Source organism: Brassica rapa, chromosome A09 (assembly GCF_000309985.2).
Source record: "Brassica rapa cultivar Chiifu-401-42 chromosome A09, CAAS_Brap_v3.01, whole genome shotgun sequence".
NCBI lineage: Eukaryota > Viridiplantae > Streptophyta > Magnoliopsida > Brassicales > Brassicaceae > Brassica > Brassica rapa.
The window spans coordinates 4,926,118-4,943,259 of NC_024803.2; the positions used below are offsets into that span (position 1 = coordinate 4,926,118).

Sequence of the window (17,142 nt, forward strand, 5' to 3'; positions counted from 1 at the left end):
TCAAGAATGCTTTAGCCAAACTTGCATTAGACCTCTAAATTTCCTTCGCTCTTTCCTTGCAAGGATTGAGTTCCGGATTAGCCTGTCCAGGTCTTTGAAGATCCTTTGAGGCGTAGAGGAAGTTTCGTTATGAAGACGGTTATTACGCTCTGACCAAAGCTTGTATATAGTTGCTTGTGCAGCAAGTCGACGGAGCGTTGTGGGGCAGGTAGAATCCGGTGAACTAAGCCAGTCACCAAAAGCTGTCCAAGTATGGAACAGAGTAGGCCGATAGCCTAGACGTTTGGTTATGAGGTGCCACACTTGTTCACTGAAACTACATCTGAGAAATAAATGGTCCCTTGTCTCCACACATCCAACACAAAGGAGACAAGATGCATCAATACCTGGATCCCAAGTAGCAAGCCTTGCGCGAGTAGGCAACCTGTCCTGCTGAGTAACCCACATGTGAAAGGCGTGGCGTGGAATGTGGCCTTTGAACCGGACATAAGGAGCCCAAACAGCTTGTTCACCTCTATTCCTTATGGCTTCCCAAGTAAGACTGGTGGTGAACTTTGCTAAACTGAGATCATTAACACACCATTTATAAACATCAGGAACAAGGGATCGGGCTGGTAGAGGCAACGTGCAGAGTAAGATCTGAAGTTGCTCTTTAGGTGATCTAGCAGGCCGTAGGAGCCAACCTTCATTAGGACAAATTTCTCTAATCTTGGCATGAAGAGGGACACCAATATGCTGAGGACCATTATAACCAAAGAAATTGATCAAAGGACCTAAGGGCAGCCAGTTATCGAACCAGAAACTGGCCGAAGTTCCATTTCCCACTTCACACCTTATGAAACGTTCTGCTAAAGGTCGGAGGTGAAGGATGGATTTCCAAATCCAAGAACGCTGTTTTTCCTCATCAATGCTCCAAATGCTTTCGCCTTTTATCCTATTTGTTTTTGTCCAAGAAGCCCACAAGGATTCATCTTCGCAGTGAAGCAGTCATATCAGCTTGAGAGAAAGAGTCTGGTTCCAAGTAGTAAGGTCTCTCAAACCTAAGCCCCCCTCAAGAGGAAGTCATTCCATCTATCGTGTTATAGATCTGAATTTTTTTTTGTATTTGTTTGTAAAAATGTAAAAATAATTCCGTGCATGAATAATGAACGGAGACCAATCATCTGTGTGTCTCAACGCAGGAAAGCGGTTTCCTGACAGCTGACAAGTACAGGTAAGCGCACGTCATCTCAAACGTCTTTCAGTGTCCATTTTCCTATTTCTTCCTTTGAGAGTACATTTTTGTTCGTAACATCAGAATTTTACTTAGCTCTCGCGTCTATGAGTTATTTTGATCACTCTCAAGACTTAATCTTTACTTTGGTAATTTGAGGTTCTACAGAACATTAGCATTTACTACATATGCAAAACATCCTCGTTCAATCGTATAATACTGTTATTCTGATAGGAACACGAATGACACGCCTGAATTTATGAAGAGATTAGTCATTAGAGATAACTTGTATGAGTATTAGTACTTAATCATATCGTTTGATACAAAAAAGAAAAAGACAAACGAAAAATCTGGTACCACAGATTAACGTCAGCATGTGTTAATTAATCAGGCGGTTAATAATGATCCACCTCTTACGTTTTTTCTTTCAACCTTCGCAAATTATCTACACTCGATGTATTAAACTTTGTTTTATTTCATCACCCAAAATAATACAATATTTTGTTTTATTTATAGTGAATTGTAATTTTTTTTGAAAAGTCGCCAACAAAAATTCAGACCTTGAAATTATTAAGGGCATTACTGATTTTGATGTGATTAGACTGCCCATCACTTTATTGCAGAAATATTAATGAATTTGTATTATACCATTGGCATATGGACAAAAATAATTATCGTGTTTATTTAAATTTTATTCACTTTCTTATTTCCCAAAAAGCTATCCTAATACCAAATTGACTGAAGTAGTGATACTAACTAATTAATTATATTGGCTCTACTGCTTAGTTGACCAAAACAAGGCTACATTGTTTTAACTTACTGTTGAAGTTATATTTAAAACTAGAAAGGTAAAACAATATAAAGATAAAAGAAAGTCTAACAAAGTGTAGTTGAGGACATATTTATTAGATTACGATCTCCAATATCAAAATATATATCTTTCATTTTTATAAGACATGATAGTTTTGACTCAATACGCATATATTTTTTCTTTTATCTTTTTTAGAAAATATCATTAAAATAAAATATAAAGTTAATTTATGTAATTATAAATAAAATAGTGAAATATAATTTACTACATAATTTTGATAAAATTAAACTCTTATTTAAATATATTAAAACATGTATGAAATAACAACAAAAATCTTCTAAAACATCTTTAAATATTTGAAAATATTGAACATAAAACCCTTTCTCAAAAGCTAAATCCAAATAAAGAGATAAAAGAGAAAGATATAAAGAGAAAGAGATAACCTCTAGCTCACCATCTCCACTTGACTCAATGAACTTTGAAGACAACAGCAACGACGAGGAAGAAGAAGAAATGAATCTTCAGGAGGAAGAAGAAGACAACGCCGTTTACGACTCTCCTCCTCTTCCTCCATCGTCTTGCGTCCTCAAGGCCTCTACTGAAAGTCCTGACACCGCCGGAACAAACTTAACGGGGGGTGGAGGTTTCATGGTGGTTCACGGCGGTTCTAGGTTCAGGTTCCGAGAGTGTCTCAAGAATCAAGCGGTGAACATAGGAGGACACGCGGTGGATGGTTGTCGTGAGTTTATGCCAGCTGGAACCGAAGGTACCATCGACGCCCTAAAATGCGCCGCTTGTGGCTGTCACCGTAACTTCCACCGGAAGGAATTACCTTACTTCCACCACCTCGCGCCGCCGCCGCCGCCGCGGGGATCCTACCGTGTTCCAGCTCCGGTGAGTTACAGACCATCACCGCCACAAGCTTCTCCTGTCCAGCTGGCTCTTCCTCCACCAGCAGAAGATCGAATGGAGACTTCTTCTGCGGAGGCAGGAGGGATCAGGAAGAGGTTTAGGACAAAGTTCACGGCGGAGCAGAAGGAGAGGATGTTAGGTTTAGCTGAGAGGATTGGTTGGAGAATTCAGAGACAAGATGATGAAGTGATTCAGAGGTTTTGCCAAGAGACTGGAGTTCCGAGACAAGTTCTTAAGGTTTGGTTACATAACAACAAACACACTCGTGGTATGTCGTCTTCATCACCACTTGATCAGCATCAGAATCACACTCTTCCTCCTCCATCGTGAAGAAGAGCAACCATGCATGATTCTTGAATTTCTTGATCACTACTATTGTTTAGTTTGTACCCATTTTCGTTTGATAACGATGTTGTTGATTATCTTTCTGGTTAATTAATTGCGTTTTTCGTTATTAACAGCCATAGTCTCTTCTTAGCAAATCCTTGAGTTGTCTAAGCTAGTGAGGTCTTTAGTAACATCACATGTGTCAGTGTTTAAACTTTAACTTTAGCATGTTTGTCTATGAATTTATATACATATAAACTCGTTTATTTATATTTATGTGTATTTGTTAGTGCATAATTACTGTTTTTGTGTGTAATCTTCTCAGTTAGTGCTTCCTTAATAAGCACTGGTTGACATTGTTCTTATTTCTTAAGTTCTTGGTGTCTGCAGAGTTATTATATTTACTTGCTTCACCATTAATATTCCACTTACGCACGTACGCATTTATAAATCTGATCATGTTCTTGTCTCTGAAGTTCTACATTTGTAAGAGTTAATATATTTTCTTGATCATTATTTACACACAAATTAGAAAATGTATATCTGGGGAAGGTGACATGTGGGCTCTTTGGAAGCAGAACTGAGAAGAGATAAAAACATATGGGCACAGATACATAACTACATTATATCAATGACGATGTTCTACCAAATCCCTACACTCTCACCTGGAATCAATTTTGTTTGTTTTCTAGTTAAAGAACAGTAATCATTCTTTATTTCACTTTTTGTATGTTTAATTTCTACATATATACTACTCAAAAGTTAATTTGGCTCATTTTACATTTATTTTCATAGATAAATGACCTTTTTCCATTTGATACGTATGTTTAATATCCTCTTAAACAAATCATTTAGTAGTAACAACGTCAAATGTAAGAAGTTATAGTAAATGTACAAGTGATTGAGCCTCGTAGTTTTATTCAAATTAACGGGCTGTGAAAAACTCCAGATACCAAATGGAAAAGAAACTAAATTCAAATGAATGAATTAGGGTTTCTAGTTATGCTGTAATTCTATGCAGAGGAAAGAGGGAACCAAAATGATTGAAAAAGGAAAGAAGAGGGAGATAAGATTCGAGTCCCCATCTCACGGCCACTTCCATATTCAGTTTTTCTTGTCTCAACGATCTTCATCTTCTCTCTCTATCTCCAATGAAAATAGAGAGAGAAATAGACAAATATACACAAAAGATATCCTGAGAGAGAGAGATGCTTTTGCTTGATAAGGCAATCTCTACGCCCTCTTGTCAAAGCTAAAGCTGCACACTCCAAGAGTGAAGATGACTTTGTGGTCCTCTAAACAATTTTCTCTTTTCTTGTTGGGTCTAACATTTTATTTTCATAAAGTTCAAACGCGTGCAGCTGTACTTTGTCGCCTTTGATCAGTTCATGTTTGAGAATAAAGAGTAATTAACGTTTGTTAATCTACAAATTTTAGCGTGATAGTTAGCTAATTACTTCAAAACCTAACTAAACTGTTTCTCCTATCTTTTGTCGTCGTTCTCTCTATTTACTTTTTGAAGGGAAACATGAAAAAAACATCTAAGAATATCCGAAGAGTGTGGTTAATTAGTTAAAAAGACCAAGTCTTTGTTTTTTAGCCCATGTTTTTAAATTGATACAGAATTCGAATACAATTATTTATTATAGATATTACCAAAAGATCCTAGCTAATTCACCACAAAGCTTGATTTTGGTAATCTCCAATTATCCATTGATCCCATAACCACAATCAACTAGTATAAGAAAATTTAATGATAGGTGACATATATAAACATACTTATGCGCTTTCAGTTTATTTATTTATTTAGAAGTAAAAATGTTAAATCGCTGCTGAAGTAATGAGAACTGTTCGTACCAGACGTGGGAGTCTGGAGATATGCAATAAATGTTCATAGGAAGTAGTGAAACACTTTTCTGTTGTGATCTCAAATTGAATTATTGGTGTAAAATGTTTTGATCAGATGACAGTAACATGACTGTGGTCCTCTTCACGGAATCTTTCAGTCAATACGCATAAACCCATAGGGCAACGACTCATCAAAATGTGAATATCGTGTACCAAACATATATACATGCGTGTATATCATCAATTCATGATGATGATGATCATCATCATTCTCAGTGTCTTCACTGTGGAATAGTTACTGTCGTTCTGGTTCATTTAGGGAATCTAAATGAGACCCACAAGCAGGGTATTATTACCACCCTTTCAAGCTAGGTTTGAAAACAAATAATATTATTATATTGCAAAGTGAAGAAAAAAAAGCAAACTCGATTTGATTGCGTATTGAAAAGTACCAGCTAGCGTTTTCCCCCCTTTGAATTACATACTATTCCATGATATTAGCTTCAAATGTATTTCCCTAATTAGGGACACTGATGGTGATTCACGTGCAAGGAATCACTTTTCCATTTTACTCAAATTAAGTATATTACTCAGTAACTTTTTCACAATGTAGTTAATTAGTCACTTAGTAACCATAATTCAAATGATTGTTCGATCTATGTACTTAAAAATACAATTTGATGCAAAACGAAAAGTGTTTTAAGCATGCAATGGTACTGAATGAAGGATTCTCTTAAGTTCTGATCCCTGCATTCAAATTTCTTTAGTATTTGAAGTTTATTTTTAATTAGAATTTCGGAAATTTTATTATGTGTAGTATTCGATGAAATCGTAGTTGAAGATTTGGAATTTTCACAATTTTTTTAAAAAACTATAGCCTTTGGAAACTTTTTGAAGGAAAAAATAATAAATAAAACATGTTTTAGACAGTTGAATGACTACGACGACTCATGATGATGAAGCCCAGGGAAAGAAGATTTATAAAAGTTTATTTGTTTTGTATTGTTGTCTTTACTTAAGTAAGTCCAATGTCCAAATAATTTTTCATTTCGAATTTCGCACATGCACACCCACTGACACACACACATCTTGAGTGTATGTAACTATGTATACTCCCCGATTACGAATTCCGAATGTGTATAGTACATTAGTACGTACATATACGTTTCATGCGGATACCGAAAACGACCCCTTAAACAGCAAATATATTTTTTGTGGCAAAGCTAAACAAATGTAATATTGGCCCATTAGCAATAGATGTGGTTTCTTACGTTAAGTCAAAGACTTAAAAGCCCAATACTCAGCCCATACGTGCTATGCGCGCCTTGCCTTAATCACTTAAACGACACCGTCTTGAACAGAAAGTATACTACGAGAGTCCGAGCGATCAACGGAAAGCGAAACGTTTTTCCCGTTATTTTATTTGGCGGGAACAGGAAAAAAAATATATTTCCTGTTTTTCTATCTTACTTACCAACAGAAAGTCTTCATATCATAAATTAAAATATTGGAATATAAATACTGTTCTTTTATTTGAAATTATGCTATGATTATTTTTCTTTTTCAACCTCTTATCACACATAATAATAATAATAATAATAATAATAATAATAATAATAATAATAATAATAACAAATTCGATTATAAGAACAGAGAAATTTAGGAAAGATGTGTTGTATGGGAGGAAGAAGAAGAATCATGAGTCTTAAAGCTGAAACAAGAAGCTGATACTTCTAAAACCCCATTTGGTGTTTGTGAACATAAGCCTGAGCCATCACTCCCTATCATATCCCCAATTTTCTTCACTCTCTCCTGCAACCAACAAAGTTTTTAAAAGCTTGACACTTTGTTTCGTCTCCTGAACACAAAACACAAACATATAGAGCTCAACAGCAATTCTGTGTATAAAAGGATGACCTTATTGGAAACCATAATCAACCAAACCACAACATGCACTGTGGAGGCAAAATTTGGTAATAGATGTGACTAGAGTGTGTGAGAGAGAATGAGTCACAAGACACACAGCTATAGAATAATAAACTTTAAAGTGGTCTTCCATTAGTATTGGAAGTCAAATGTCTCAAGACACATAAACCACTTTCTCTTTGTTTTTTTTCTTTCTTCTGCTTTTCATAAACTATAATTAGGCATCAGTTAGTGCACACACACACACACACACACATATATATATATATATATATATATATATATATGTGTCATTTTTAATGATTTCAATCTTCTCCATAACTGGCATTTCCTTGAAACTGAACACCCAATTGCTGCTTTAGATTGATACTAAAAAAAGATATATGATTTTGGTGGAGAAACTTTTACCTTTTGAAGTAGTGAGAAAAGAGGAGAGTTGTCAAAGTGAACTGTGTGCATTTCTCCAGAAACAGAAAGTGCCACTGCAGCAGCAACTTCAGAAGGTCTAAAATCCAAAAAGCCAATACCTGCTCACTCACACACAACCACACCATTATACTCCAAAATGGCACAAAAAAACAAAGTGATGAAGAAAAATAAGTACTTTCCACCTTTGGTTTTGCTGGCTATCACTTGTAGTGATCTGGATATCAATGTGTTGGATGGCTCTTGATCACATTTACTCATCTTTCTCAGGAAATATCTTATGTATGAGCATGGAGTTATCGCTCTCAATCTCCATTCCAATCTGTTCAACACCAAAAGCTCCATTCTTTGGATTGATTTAGGCTCAAACATAAACTGAGGATCTCCAACCTGTTCAGGAATGTGATCAAAAACCGCAACCGATAAAAAGAGCATTAGGACTTAGTTTTGGGAGAGAGATCAGTAAGCACCTGAAGATCTATTAACAATGGGACTTCAGTTTCTTCAATTTTGGCTGCCAAGGATAAACAAGCCACAGCCAGCAACTGCATTGTCCAAGCTTTGTCAATATTCTATAAGACAAAAAACCATGGTCAAGGGCTAACACATTTTCAATCCTTTTTAGTTGAATCAATATGTGAACTTACAGGGTGATCATGGACCGACAAGAACCGGTCCAAGTAGTTCACTGATAAGCAAACACACAATGGTCCAAACTGGTGCTCTTCACAAGCCTGTTGTAATTAGAACAAAAAAATGCATTAAAAGTTTTTCTCTTTCTCTAGCTTACAAAGATCTCAAGCTTAGAGATTGAAGTCAATCTATTGTCAAATGAGGATCATATACATATCAACACACTCTTTATGTCCCAGATCATACATCAAAGGGAATGTGATTTTCAGAATTTGAGCTCATAGAGATGACAAATTAATATAAAAAATGGGAAGAAATATATTAAAAATACAGACCTTCCAAATCCAGTTCAGAGCTTCTGTTCTTCTGGCATTCAAATCCAAATCTCCACTTCTGAGTCTCTTGATGTAATCATCACTTGGCAAATGCTGCTTCTCCTTCTCCATCATCTCTCTGATAATCTCTTGGCTCTCTAATGGAAAACCCATCTGAGAAATCAGAACTTTGTCAACAATCATGCCGTTGTCTTCATCGCCAACGTTGGTGGTCTCTGTACACAAAAGACTCTGTTCTAGATGTTCTGCCATTATAACAGAAGTGTTCAAAAAGTAAAGTGTACTTGTTGGTCTAAAAATAATAAGAAGTTTGGAGAAGGATTGTCATCTAGAGATTGGGTCTTTGATTTTTGTTTTTTTTGGGGTTGATGTGTACAAAGTAAAGGGAGGAGCTTTTTTTATCGAGGAAGTGAAGAATATGTATTTTTTGGTAAGTAGGTAATGTGGGATGATTTTTTTTTTTTTTTGTCGTCAACTATACAGACTCATATTGACTCTGTAAACCAAACCGGGTGATCTGCATCCATGTGAACGACAAAAGACGGTTGCTTCCTAGCACTGCGTGCTAGACTATCCGCCTTTGAGTTTTGCGTCCGTGGTACATAGATAAGCTCTGATCGGGTGAAAAACTCTTTCAGGGTCTTGATGTATTCCAAATAACTTGCAAAAGCTGGCCACTCCTCTGGTTCCGAAACCATCTTCACCAATTGAGAACAATCCATTGCAAACGTAATCTGAAATTGACGTAAATTCCTCATACATTCCATTGCCCATAATAATGCCTCCATCTCCGCATGAAGAGGCGAGAGACTAGCCCGAACATTCCTTGCCCCCATCAATCCATCAAACCCTACCAAAGTACTGAGCCAACCTTGTCCTGAGAAATTCGAACCTTCTTTCCGGTAATGTGGGATGATAGACTTGAGGAAGAAGAGGATGAGAGAATAGAAAATTTGATAAAAAAGATAGAAAGTGAATTGACTATCATTGTAATAAATATTCCCTCATTAGAAAATTAATGAGAATGTGTTTGAAATTTGTTGTAAGCAATATAGTTGGTTGGATTCTATTGTTGTATTTTAGTTTTTGGATGATGAATCAACTGAATGCTTGTCTGATGGTTTAGTATCACATTAGCGGTATGATTTTTGTAGGAATTTGAAATTTAGGTTTTATTATATTTTTGTATATCCCCTATATATTAAAAGAGAAGTCACTTTAGTGTTTTCTGGTGACGTGTCGCTCATAGGTGAAGTTTCAATTTAATTGTTATAATTTGATTGGTCGATTGTTCTTAATTTTTATTTATTTAATTTAGATCTAAAAATTTAAGGTAAGTCTAAAATCATTTAACACCACTTGCCATATAATTAAAAGAATATTACAAATAACAATTTATGGAAACTAATTCTCGAAATTATAGAAAGATTAATAATGTTTTATTTATCACTTTCAATATTTATAAACTATAAAATATAATGAACGAAATTTTATATAAGATAATTATAATAGTTTTATACTCTACTTGATGAATTGTATTCGAATATAATTATATAATAATTATTTTAAATATAAAAAAATCCAAACATGTTTATTAATATTATTTTTAAATTATTTATCGTTGTTTAAAGAATAAATTTACCAGAATTTTAAAATAACTTATGAATAGTTTAAATGTAAGTTACCTTATTTATTTTGCAAAGTAACTTATGAATAATTTTTTTTTTCTTGCGCAAGTTGCAAAGTAACTTATGAATAGTTTAAATATAAGTTACCTTATTTATTTTAAACATTTCTTGCCCAAGTTATTATCACATTTATTAAAATTTTAAATGCCAATTTACCATAATGTTCCTAAATTCTTAATTTGTTTGTAATGACTTACCTTATTACAATATAAAATTCCCGGTGAAATAGTTAATAGGGGGATAACTTTCTTTAATCTATTTCAATATTTATTGTGAAAAATATATATAGCAACGTCATTTATTTTTAAAAGGTCGACAATATAAAGTTGTCTTATTCAGAATAAGCATTTCTTGCGCAAGTTAGTATCACATTAATTCGATTTTTAAATCTTTCTAAATTGTTAATTCATTTTTAATGACTTACTTTGTTTTAAATATGAATTACTTGCGCAAGTTCTTATATATATTATTAAATGCAAACCAGCTTATGACAATGTAGAGTAAATATCTTTCTTTAATCTATTTCAATATTTATTACGGAAAATAAATATTCAAACGTCATTTATTATGAAAAGTCGACTATATATAAAGATATTCCCAAGGTCTTACATACAATACAATACAGTTTTGTGAAGATATCAAAATTTTTAAAACAGTATAACAATAGTTCAAGCTCCCAAAAACCGAGTGTCTTTTATCAGGTAATTAAAACCATGTAAAGATACATGACATATTGAGATTCGGATTCTTCACTTGTGGAGAAATTACAACAAAGATTTCGGAAACACCATCGAAATGGTTTTCGTTGATAAAGAAGTAAGTAGACTACTACATTTTTTACAACTCATAATCGTCTTTAGTCTTTTGTTCTCAATCCAACTCATATAAATTTATCTCATCTTCGTGTAGGGGACAAGAATTCATGCTTCAGTTGGTGAACATCTCATCAAACAATTTGAAGGGAAACTAACTGAGGGCGATGCGAAGGTCGTCCAGTTATTCAAATTGTACGATGTTATTGGTGATTATCGGACAACCGCGCATCCGTACAAAATTGGCTTCTTTCAAACAAATTTTGTTGGAACAGCTGATGAATTTCCGAGTGAAGTTCCGGAGAAGTATTTTGCGGATGCGCGGTATGTCAATTTAATATTTCGACTATTTAAATTTAATATTTCGACTATTTTGCGGATGCGCGGTATACCTTCACAGCTTACGAATCAAGTATTTCGACTATTTCGATGACGGTATGTCAATTTAATATTATTTTCTGTTCAATAAAATTTAGAAACTTATAGATCTATCAAATAATGTTAATCCGTCCAATTGCTTACTACATTTAAGAAATTTTTGCAGGTTTCTAATGGATTTTGTTTTCTTTATCGCGAATTGTACTTCATAATTTATATTATTTATGGATAATATTTTCAATTTTATTATATTTTCTTTTAATATGTCTACATAAATTTTTCGATATTATTTATGTAAAAATGATATTATTCACCTAAAATAAAGAATTACAACACATATACAATACAATTCTAATTAATGATAATATAAAATTTGTTACTTCTAAAACTATGCACTATTTTTTCCATATTTTGAAAGAGAAGTCACTTTAATGATTTCTGGTGACGTGTCGCTCATAGGTGAAATTTCAAGAAATTGTTATAATTTGATTGGTCGATTGTTCTTAATTTTTATTTATTTAATTTAGATCTACAAATTTAAGGTAAGTCTAAAATCATTTAACATCACGTGCCATATAATCTAAAGAATATTACAAATAACAATTTATGGAAACTAATTCTCTAAATTATAGAAAGATTAATAATGTTTTATTTATTACTTTCAATATTTATAAACTATAAAATATAATGAACGAAATTTTATATAAGATAATTATAATAGTTTTATACTCTACTTGATGAATTGTATTTGAATATAGTTATATAATAACTATTTTAAATATAACAAAATCCAAACATTTTTATTAATATTATTTTTAAATTATTTATCGTTGTTTAAAGAATAAATTTATCAGAATTTTAAAATAATTTATAAAATGTTATGAATTATTTATAAAAATATAAACCTATTACATATTAATTGAGAAGTCATATAAGTGATTTTTTAATTACGCGTCGATCATAAATGAACTCTTCAAATTGTTATAATTTGATTGGCCGATGATTTGAGGATTTTATTTATTATAATTATATCTAAAAGGAAAGGACAATTCAATTACCACTTTCCAAATAATCTACATAATTTTAGAAATAATTATTTATGGTAACTAATTGTTGAAACTAGAAAGAGTAATAATGTGATCAAATTTTTTATATATTTATAAATTACATAAAATAAGAAACAAAAATGATTATTTGAATTGATATAATGATTTTATATACGTATAGAAAGCCTTATATTTGTATATAAAGTATCATAATAACTATTAATGTCTAATAAATTCCATGCATGCTTTATAAATCATTTATTAAATTATAAATAAATTTATAAAATTATTTATATTGGATTATCATATGTTTTAAATTATAATAAGAGGTTCTATATGTTTTTTGGGAATGTGAGATATATCATCATTTTTTTTTCTTTAGCTCTTTTCCTATTGCACATGTCGTTTTCTGATTTGACATGTGCAAGTTGCAAAGTAACTTATGAATAGTTTAAATTTAAGTTACTTTATTCATTTTAAACATTTCTTGCCCAAGTTATTATCACATTTATTGAAATTTTAAATGCCAATTTACCTTAATGTTTCTAAATTCTTAATTCGTTTGTAATGACTTACCCTATTACAATATAAAATCTCTCTTGAATTTTTTTTCTTAAACACACAAATTATTTTGGGACGTTGCAATTATACCTATACACAATAACTGCCTCTTGATACTGAAGTTACTTTGTTTCCTCTCGTCCATGTCAAATATTGAGTACCAGTTTTTCTCCATGACTGATGCTTTCTCGCAAATATGGTGGTATTAAAATGTAAAATCCGTTACTTCTAAAACTATACACTATTTATTCTATATTTTGAATTTTGTTATGTCCGCACAGTGTGCGGGCCGGTCACCTAGTATTCAAATAAATGTGAAGATAGACAATGTTGAGGATTTTGATCATAATATGCATTAATATTTTTCATGATTTTAATTCTAATTACAATATATATACTTTGTTCAATAGTCTAAAATAGTATCAATTCTAATAAAAAAATAAATTGTTAGTTTTTTATGATTTTTTATATAATTAGAACAATATTTTATGGTATTCTACAAATATAAAATAATAGAAATCATAATTGGAGTATATACAAACTGAAAAAAATGATTCAAACATATTAATGTAAATTCAAATTAACATGCCATAAATAAAAGATGGTTTAAGTATCTTTTTCTCAAAATCCATCAATGATGATGTTTGAAACACTTGCTATGGTTAATCTTTGACCATTGTTTTTTTGACTAAGGTGTCACTTTCAGATTCAAATCATTTCCACTACTACATCATTGCAATGAACTAGTAAGAACCATGTCATATGCTAACTTGGTATGGTCTTTTTTTTTTACACAATATGGTATTTCTATAATAATGGTTTGATCTTACCCAAATATACTGTCTTCTTACCCAACATATAAGATTAACCACAAGGTCTTTGTTTTATATACAATCTATTTATATGTCCTGAAGTGGTGGTCAAATGTTCTAACCCACGACACGAGTAGTTAGTTATTAGTTAATGCTCTAAGGCCTCCAATGAACATTCGTTTTCCTTTTCTTTTGTTGGTAGTAAGTAGTAACTAAAACGGTGAACTGGAATCACGTGCAAGCTAATGGACTTTGGTGTTTTTACAGTCTTTATCTTTTTTGAAAAGATGGGTAAGAATAAACAAAGGTTTAAGTAAAGATGTATTTCGAATTAGACCAATCAGACCAAAAAAAAAAGACTCGTCTCTTTATGATTTTTTTTCTTCTTTCTCGTGCATGCAAATACCAGACAAAGGTGGTCCAAGTACACTTTTTGATGTTTTGGTTACCTTTGTGTGCTCTTAGATTCGAACCTTTAGAGTTAGACCCTGAGTCTATAACTTTCTTTATGGTGAATATATAATTATGTACAGTATGTCTATGCATGCTTGCGATCTTCACGGAGACTTTACCCCCAATCACATGGCCGTATGGTTCGAATAGGCCTTTTCCAAAAACAATGCTAGCTTAAAGGTTATTGATCGGAGAAGAACGCAAACACTCGTAACCTTTGACGTCTACCACAAAATTTAACCAATATAGCCAAGACATAACCACAATTTGCGTTTATAGAGCTGAACAGGAACCGATATCATAATAGATTTATACTTCAACCAAACCGAAATTTAGAAGACCGGAAGATTTCAGTTACAACACTCTCCCAGCTAAGATTGGGACACTGAATAATTGTTTTCAAAATATGAAATTTTGCAGAGGAATAACCAAAGAGGATAAATTAAGAAAAAAAAAACAAAGTTGTAACAGAGCAGCATATAACACCAAAGCTGTGCACATGATCTGTCATAAAAACACACTTTTTTTTGTTTCGACAAGTTCTAGAGAAGGGAGGGTTCGGGGTTTGAACTCGGTCATGGTTGTCGGGACATTACATTAGAGTATGTTCTTCCACAAGACCTTCAGGCCTCATCCATCTGCTCCTATATAAAAACAGTCAACCATTGAGTTTTTAATGGTAAAAGCATGATCACAACACTAAGCGATTTCTAGTGATGTAATCGAAAATGAGAGAGCTAACCTGCATATCGGAGGTCCAGAGGGTTAGATTATCCCTTAGCAACTGCATGATGAGAGTACTGTCTTTGTACGACTCCTCTCCCAACGTGTCCAGCTCCGCAATTGCTTCCTCGAAAGCCTACATGTTATAAATCCAACAAAAGCACAATGATCAAACTCTCTTGCAATGACTCAATCTAACCCTGTCACTCTAAAAGAGATACTAGTACTGACAAAAGGAATAATTTGGATCATGTGAGGCGTAGGTCAGAAAAGTAACAAAGAAGGAGAGGATGTCTTTTTCTTTAGAATCTCTGTAATTAAAAAAGAAGTGGGTCCGTTCAGAAAGAAGAAAACGTTACTTTTTATTGAACAACTTCTAGTAAAGTTTCAAAATTCATTAACATCAATCCAACACAACGAATGAAAGATGGGGACACTAGTACACAAGTAATCAACTAAAGCCACTCAAAAACACTATTCACAACCAAACTAAAAACAATGATTCATGTCTGTAACGAACATGCAGATGGTTAGAGAAGGAAGAAACAGTACCTGTTTAGCCATACTACAAGCTTTCTCCGAAGAATTGAGAATCTCGTAGTAAAACACCGAGAAATTAAGAGCCAAACCCAGCCTGATCGGATGCGTAGGCGCTAGATCAGCAACCGCAACATCCTTCAAAGGAAAATAAAGAACAAAACCTTTTGTGTAAAAGAGAGGCTCCTTAAATACTTTCAAATCAAATAGTTATACCGACCTGAGCAGCCTTGTAAGCGACCATAGTATCTTCAGCAGCCGTCTTCCTCTCATCACCAGATTTGAACTCAGCCATGTACCGATGGTAATCACCTTTCATCTTCAAGTAAAACACTTTGGACTCGCTAGCACTAGCCGAAGGTATCAGATGCGTGTCGAGCAGCTTGAGGATCCCCGAGCAGATCGTGGAGAGTTCACTCTCGACCTTAGATCTGTAGTCTTTGACGAGGGACACGTGTTCCTCGTTCTTACTGCTCTCTTCCTTCTGCTCGATCGAAGACACGATCCTCCACGCGGCTCGAAGAGATCCGATCACGTTCTTGTAGGCCACGGAGAGGAGGTTCCTCTCCTCCACCGTGAGCTCGCCGGAAGGTGTGGCGGAGGTTACGAGGCTTTCCATGAACTGGACCATCTCTTCGTAACGCTCCGCTTGCTCGGCGAGTTTCGCCATGTAGACGTATTGGTCTCTGCTCATCGTCGCCGCCGCCATTAGAGAGAGAGAGGTTTGAAATCTTTGGAAAATTTTTGGAAGAGAAGAAGAAAATAAAGCTTTGTCTGAAAGCCGAGTCGTAGTTAGCTGTAAAAAGGATTCTCTCCACTCGCGCGTGAGTCGAACTCCGTAGTGAACGGCGTCGTTGATTGAGATAAGCTTAAAGAGAGTAACCTTCACGGGAAGGACTTAAGGCGCGTGGGAAGGTAGCGATAAGAGCGAGTGCGTCAGCTTCCAGCCCAGTTGACACTGTTTAGGATATGGCTTATATATGGGCTACACGAAGCCCAATACTGTTTACCTTGCTGGCTAAGCCTATGCGTTTTCACTTTTCACCAAGCGAAATGTATTTAACAAAAGCAGCAGTTACAGTAGTAAAAAGGTTGAAAAAATATAAGAACACGTCGCCTGAGAGATTCGAACTCTCGCGGGGAAACCCCATGTACTTAGCAGGCACACGCCTTAACCACTCGGCCAAAGCGACTTCTTGATTAGCATGTCTCTAGTTGATTCTAGGACATATATGTTTCTCTAATTGATCATATATATATAGGGCTATTGCTTATTTAGGTTTTTGGTTGGGTCAGGCCCAATTGATTAGTCTTTTTTTTTCTTTTTTTTGATCAATACCCAATTGATTAGTCAAATCCTCTTTTTTTTCATGTAGATTTCAGTTACATGGAGGAGAAACTAAAATCACTAGATTAAGACAAGTTTTCCCAAGAATGGAATACAAAACAAGGCTTGCTTCTTCTGAATAACGAGCTCGGATCGAAAGCAATGCTTCTGTATTAGCTTCACTATGATTACTACGCAAGCATAGCACAGCGACGTTTTCATCTCTGCGTCACCTGGAAACATGCATAATGCTATTGTTGGTCACTGAACATTTGAAAGTCTCATGATTATTAGACTGAACATGGCGTTATTCGGACAACTCTTCCTTCAACAGAAGGCATGGTGAAGGACATGAAACAAAATAAATCAGGTTC

At 34.0% G+C, this 17,142-nt stretch overlaps 4 protein-coding genes and 1 non-coding gene across 9 annotated transcripts; 1 reads left to right on the plus strand and 4 right to left on the minus strand.

Moving 5' to 3' along the window:
• On the minus strand, window positions 1-1,228 carry LOC103837621. Its single transcript, XM_009113976.1, has 2 exons — window positions 1,212-1,228; window positions 1-934 (listed from the first exon to the last, which is right to left on the minus strand). Exons 1-2 carry the CDS (start codon window positions 1,226-1,228, stop codon window positions 1-3), a joined length of 951 nt encoding a protein of 316 aa, XP_009112224.1.
• LOC103837578 (zinc-finger homeodomain protein 1) lies at window positions 978-3,533 on the plus strand. Its single transcript, XM_009113932.3, has one exon. It carries the CDS (start codon window positions 2,496-2,498, stop codon window positions 3,264-3,266), a length of 771 nt encoding a protein of 256 aa, XP_009112180.1. The 5' UTR covers window positions 978-2,495; the 3' UTR covers window positions 3,267-3,533.
• Window positions 3,534-6,593: 3,060 nt separating this feature from the next.
• Window positions 6,594-9,777, minus strand: LOC103837579 (cyclin-D4-1). Of its 4 annotated transcripts, none has more exons than XM_009113933.2 (7): window positions 9,339-9,766; window positions 8,432-8,874; window positions 8,111-8,197; window positions 7,934-8,035; window positions 7,649-7,853; window positions 7,446-7,564; window positions 6,594-6,923 (listed from the first exon to the last, which is right to left on the minus strand). In XM_009113933.2, the coding sequence occupies exons 2-7, from the start codon at window positions 8,681-8,683 to the stop codon at window positions 6,771-6,773; spliced, it is 918 nt and encodes a 305-aa protein (XP_009112181.1). In that variant the 5' UTR covers window positions 8,684-8,874; window positions 9,339-9,766; the 3' UTR covers window positions 6,594-6,770. The 4 variants fall into 4 exon arrangements, with proteins under 4 accessions (XP_009112181.1, XP_033135908.1, XP_033135909.1 ...); XM_033280017.1 differs by having other exon boundaries at window positions 6,708-6,969; window positions 7,446-7,542; window positions 9,339-9,777; XM_033280018.1 differs by having other exon boundaries at window positions 6,708-6,923; window positions 7,446-7,542; window positions 9,339-9,775.
• A 4,692-nt stretch (window positions 9,778-14,469) lies between these two features.
• Window positions 14,470-16,211, minus strand: LOC103837581 (14-3-3-like protein GF14 kappa). 2 transcript variants are annotated; one of them, XM_009113937.3, is made up of 4 exons: window positions 15,662-16,170; window positions 15,457-15,579; window positions 14,924-15,040; window positions 14,470-14,819 (listed from the first exon to the last, which is right to left on the minus strand). In XM_009113937.3, the coding sequence occupies exons 1-4, from the start codon at window positions 16,148-16,150 to the stop codon at window positions 14,805-14,807; spliced, it is 744 nt and encodes a 247-aa protein (XP_009112185.1). In that variant the 5' UTR covers window positions 16,151-16,170; the 3' UTR covers window positions 14,470-14,804. The 2 variants fall into 2 exon arrangements, with proteins under 2 accessions (XP_009112185.1, XP_009112184.1); XM_009113936.3 differs by having other exon boundaries at window positions 14,471-14,825; window positions 15,662-16,211.
• A 341-nt stretch (window positions 16,212-16,552) lies between these two features.
• On the minus strand, window positions 16,553-16,634 carry TRNAS-GCU. Its single transcript has one exon. It is a non-coding gene; the product is annotated as a tRNA-Ser (tRNA).
• Between the last annotated feature and the right edge of the window lie 508 nt (window positions 16,635-17,142).

Coding starts and splice junctions, on each gene's coding strand:
- LOC103837578 (XM_009113932.3), top strand. CDS start 2,496: ATGAACTTTGAAGACAACAGCAACGACGAGGAAGAAGAAGAAATGAAT.
- LOC103837579 (XM_009113933.2), bottom strand. CDS start 8,683: ATGGCAGAACATCTAGAACAGAGTCTTTTGTGTACAGAGACCACCAAC. Junction 8,198..8,431: donor CTCTGAACTGGATTTGGAAG/GTCTGTATTTTT, acceptor TAATTACAACAG/GCTTGTGAAGAGCACCAGTT. Junction 7,854..7,933: donor CATTGTTAATAGATCTTCAG/GTGCTTACTGAT, acceptor ATTCCTGAACAG/GTTGGAGATCCTCAGTTTAT.
- LOC103837581 (XM_009113936.3), bottom strand. CDS start 16,150: ATGGCGGCGGCGACGATGAGCAGAGACCAATACGTCTACATGGCGAAA. Junction 15,041..15,456: donor CTTGTAGTATGGCTAAACAG/GTACTGTTTCTT, acceptor TATAACATGTAG/GCTTTCGAGGAAGCAATTGC. Junction 14,826..14,923: donor TCTGGACCTCCGATATGCAG/GTTAGCTCTCTC, acceptor GTTTTTATATAG/GAGCAGATGGATGAGGCCTG.